Below are 2,768 nucleotides of genomic sequence, written 5' to 3'. Positions count from 1 at the left end.
TCAGAGCTTCGTTTTCTCTTTGTTTTACTGCCAAGCACAGATGAGATGTCAAATCTTAGATTAGGATGGCACTTCCAAATGTGTCTCCAATCGCTGGACACCACGCTTGTCCGAACAGCTTCCTTCAATGTTAGCCTTGACACTATAATTGACAGAATATCCTGGTGATGCAGTGTAAACATGCATCACAAGTCAAATCTTTGAGCACATGGGTAAAGTTCGTGCGAAAAATTTGACATGCATCAGGAAGAGAATGAAAAGTGATTTTCTGTGATCTTATCCTCATGCTGCAATCTTTTTCAGAAAATGATATATGCTTCAATCTCTTTCTTTCTGTTAACAAAATGTTCTCATGTGTCCTTTTGGCTGGAGGGATATTATTCATGGAATCTGCAAATAGCATGCATTGGTTCGTGAAAATAGTCATTACCAGCTTGTTGGAGAATAATGTTAGTGCATAACAAGGGAATATACTTTTGAACTACAGATCTTTCCAAGTGCCCCCTTCCATATACTTGATGTGATCAATATCATTCTTGAACTTGCATAAATACGGAGCAATGCAAATCTACGAAGTTGAATAAGTCATGCCGACAGCTCAACACTCATGTGATTACCCATTCTAATATGAGGAAAACTTCATGTGAGCAAGGTAAAAGATAATCCATGGGATTGTCCCTGAAAATAAAATGATGATGATATGTGGATCTGTTTCTATTTTTCTGTGGGAAACAGCAATTATCAAACTAGACTGGCCACAGAGTAGAATATGGATTCCACGGATCACCATAAACAGTACGGACACAGTTTCCCACCAAAATTTCCATGTGTAACGAAACAATGCCACAACCTGTTCTTCTGATGAGTTACTAATAGGCTAGCAACACTCAAGAAATTGGTAATCGAAGGAAATTAGATCTAACAATCACAAATAGCTGAGGGGTGATTTTTTCTCTCCAAATTATCAAGCCACACCAATCAGATCTAACAAGCACAGATAACTCAGCTTCAAAAAGAAAAGAAAATATTTTGTTTGTGCACATGTACCTTCAGGTGCCCGGTGCCGCTGCCATCCTCTGTTGTACCGAGCTCCGGCTTCTGATGCTGGCCGACCTGCTGCTCCGCCACCGCCTCGCTGCATCATTATATTCCGCACCAGTACTTAACGTTTTCCGCTGGGAGCGACTGCTTTCTTCTTTATTGATAGTTTTAGTATTAGTTTGAGGGGTGCTGAATGTGCCGCACTGAATTTATTTAATAATCTAGAGTGATAAAGAAAAAGAAAAAAACACTCAAATCTAGCGGGGGCATCTTAATACACACAATTTGCTATCGATCTAATTGTTTTGACTTGGAGCCGCAAACAAGCAACATGTTGCTTACATCTACGGTATTAAAGAGAGTTGAAACAAATCGAAATAAATATTACATCAATGTCTGAAATTTATAGGAACGAAATATGATATCTGTAGGAACTAGCTAGCATTCCGCAAGTTATCCTAAAAGCAGAGAGAAGAAACCAATGACGTAGAAAGTGGCTGAAAAACCTTGGTAGAGAGGAAAAAAACAAGATAAACAGCCTCAACGAGGAACGCTTTGGCATAATGGCAAGGCAGTTAGAAATGAATGTGGCACACCGACAGGTGGGCCCTCCCTAGCCGGCGACCCCTTCTTCTTCCTGCATCTCTTCTTCTTCTTCTTCTTCTTCTTCTAAAGGCTCGAGATCCAGCAGCAGCAAAAGCCGAGACTTTTCCACACCCACGCGCGCAAACGACCCTTCTTCCTTCATTCCCCCCCGAGCCGGCGGCGCAACCCAAGTCCCATGGCTCGCTCCTCCTCACAGTCGCAGTCCTCGGTCGGCGGAGCCGGCGCCGGCGCGTCCCGCCCGGCCACCGTGGGACCCCGCGGCACGCCCGCCGCAGCGGCCGGCATGCGCCGCCGCCCGGGCCGCGCATCCGCGTCCGGCGGTGGCGGGAGCGGGGGCTTCTCCGGTGGCGGGAGCAACATGCTGCGGTTCTACACCGACGAGGCCCCGGGGCTGCGCCTGTCCCCGACCATGGTGCTCGTCATGTCCGTCTGCTTCATCGGCTTCGTCACCGCGCTGCACGTCTTCGGCAAGCTCTACCGCTCCCGCGCCGCCGCCGCCTCCGCCTGATCGCCCCCATGCTCCTTCTTCTTCTTCTTCCTCTTCTTCTTCCTCAGATCAGATCAGATATTCAGATGGTTTTCGTGTGTAACAGCAACAAACAGAGATGGGATGCTAGTTTTCGTTGTGAGTTAGATCTGCCCAATATGGGTTTTCATGTGCGACAGATCCGAGAGGAGGCTAGCCTTGCTTCGACTTTAATTACTTCCTCACTTGGATCTGCCGTGCCAAACAGCTTTACTAGTTCAATTATGGGTGCCATTTCTGTTAAACTTTACCTTGTTGCAGAGAATTAATTAATCCGCTGTGAATTTGGAATCAGCATATGTGGTGTCTGCCATTTGAGGATTAATTTGGGTACAGTTTTTGCATCTTGTCTTCTGATGCGCTTTGTGAGTACCCTTGTTGGTGCAGTTTCTGCATCATGCTAGCTCTCTCCATCTATTGGTTAATTTGTTATAGCTACTGCATTTAGAGAATTGAGGTTTCTGTCTCATCATTTATTATTGCTAGAGCTTTGCACTAGTACTATGATTCTACATCTATGTGATGTGCTCCTGTTTGTGTATGCTTCTTTTTTGCACGGGCCTTTGTAGTTTCTAGCTAGGAAGGCTGGTGTCTC

The 2,768-nt window shown here is 45.5% G+C and overlaps 1 protein-coding gene across 1 annotated transcript; it reads left to right on the top strand.

Annotated features, from left to right (window-relative positions):
- Window positions 1–1,606: 1,606 nt before the first annotated feature.
- Window positions 1,607–2,517, top strand: LOC104584813 (protein transport protein Sec61 subunit beta). Its single transcript, XM_010240528.3, has one exon. The coding sequence runs from the start codon at window positions 1,823–1,825 to the stop codon at window positions 2,153–2,155; it is 333 nt and encodes a 110-aa protein (XP_010238830.1). The 5' UTR covers window positions 1,607–1,822; the 3' UTR covers window positions 2,156–2,517.
- The last annotated feature ends 251 nt before the right edge of the window (window positions 2,518–2,768 follow it).

Source organism: Brachypodium distachyon, chromosome 4, assembly GCF_000005505.3.
Source record: "Brachypodium distachyon strain Bd21 chromosome 4, Brachypodium_distachyon_v3.0, whole genome shotgun sequence".
NCBI classification, from domain to species: domain Eukaryota; kingdom Viridiplantae; phylum Streptophyta; class Magnoliopsida; order Poales; family Poaceae; genus Brachypodium; species Brachypodium distachyon.
Note: the sequence above shows the minus strand (reverse complement) of the source record. Positions and strands in the feature narration are given on the sequence as shown.

What these genes read in the sequence shown, in the direction of transcription:
- LOC104584813 (XM_010240528.3), top strand. Translation starts at nt 1,823, where the DNA reads ATGGCTCGCTCCTCCTCACAGTCGCAGTCCTCGGTCGGCGGAGCCGGC.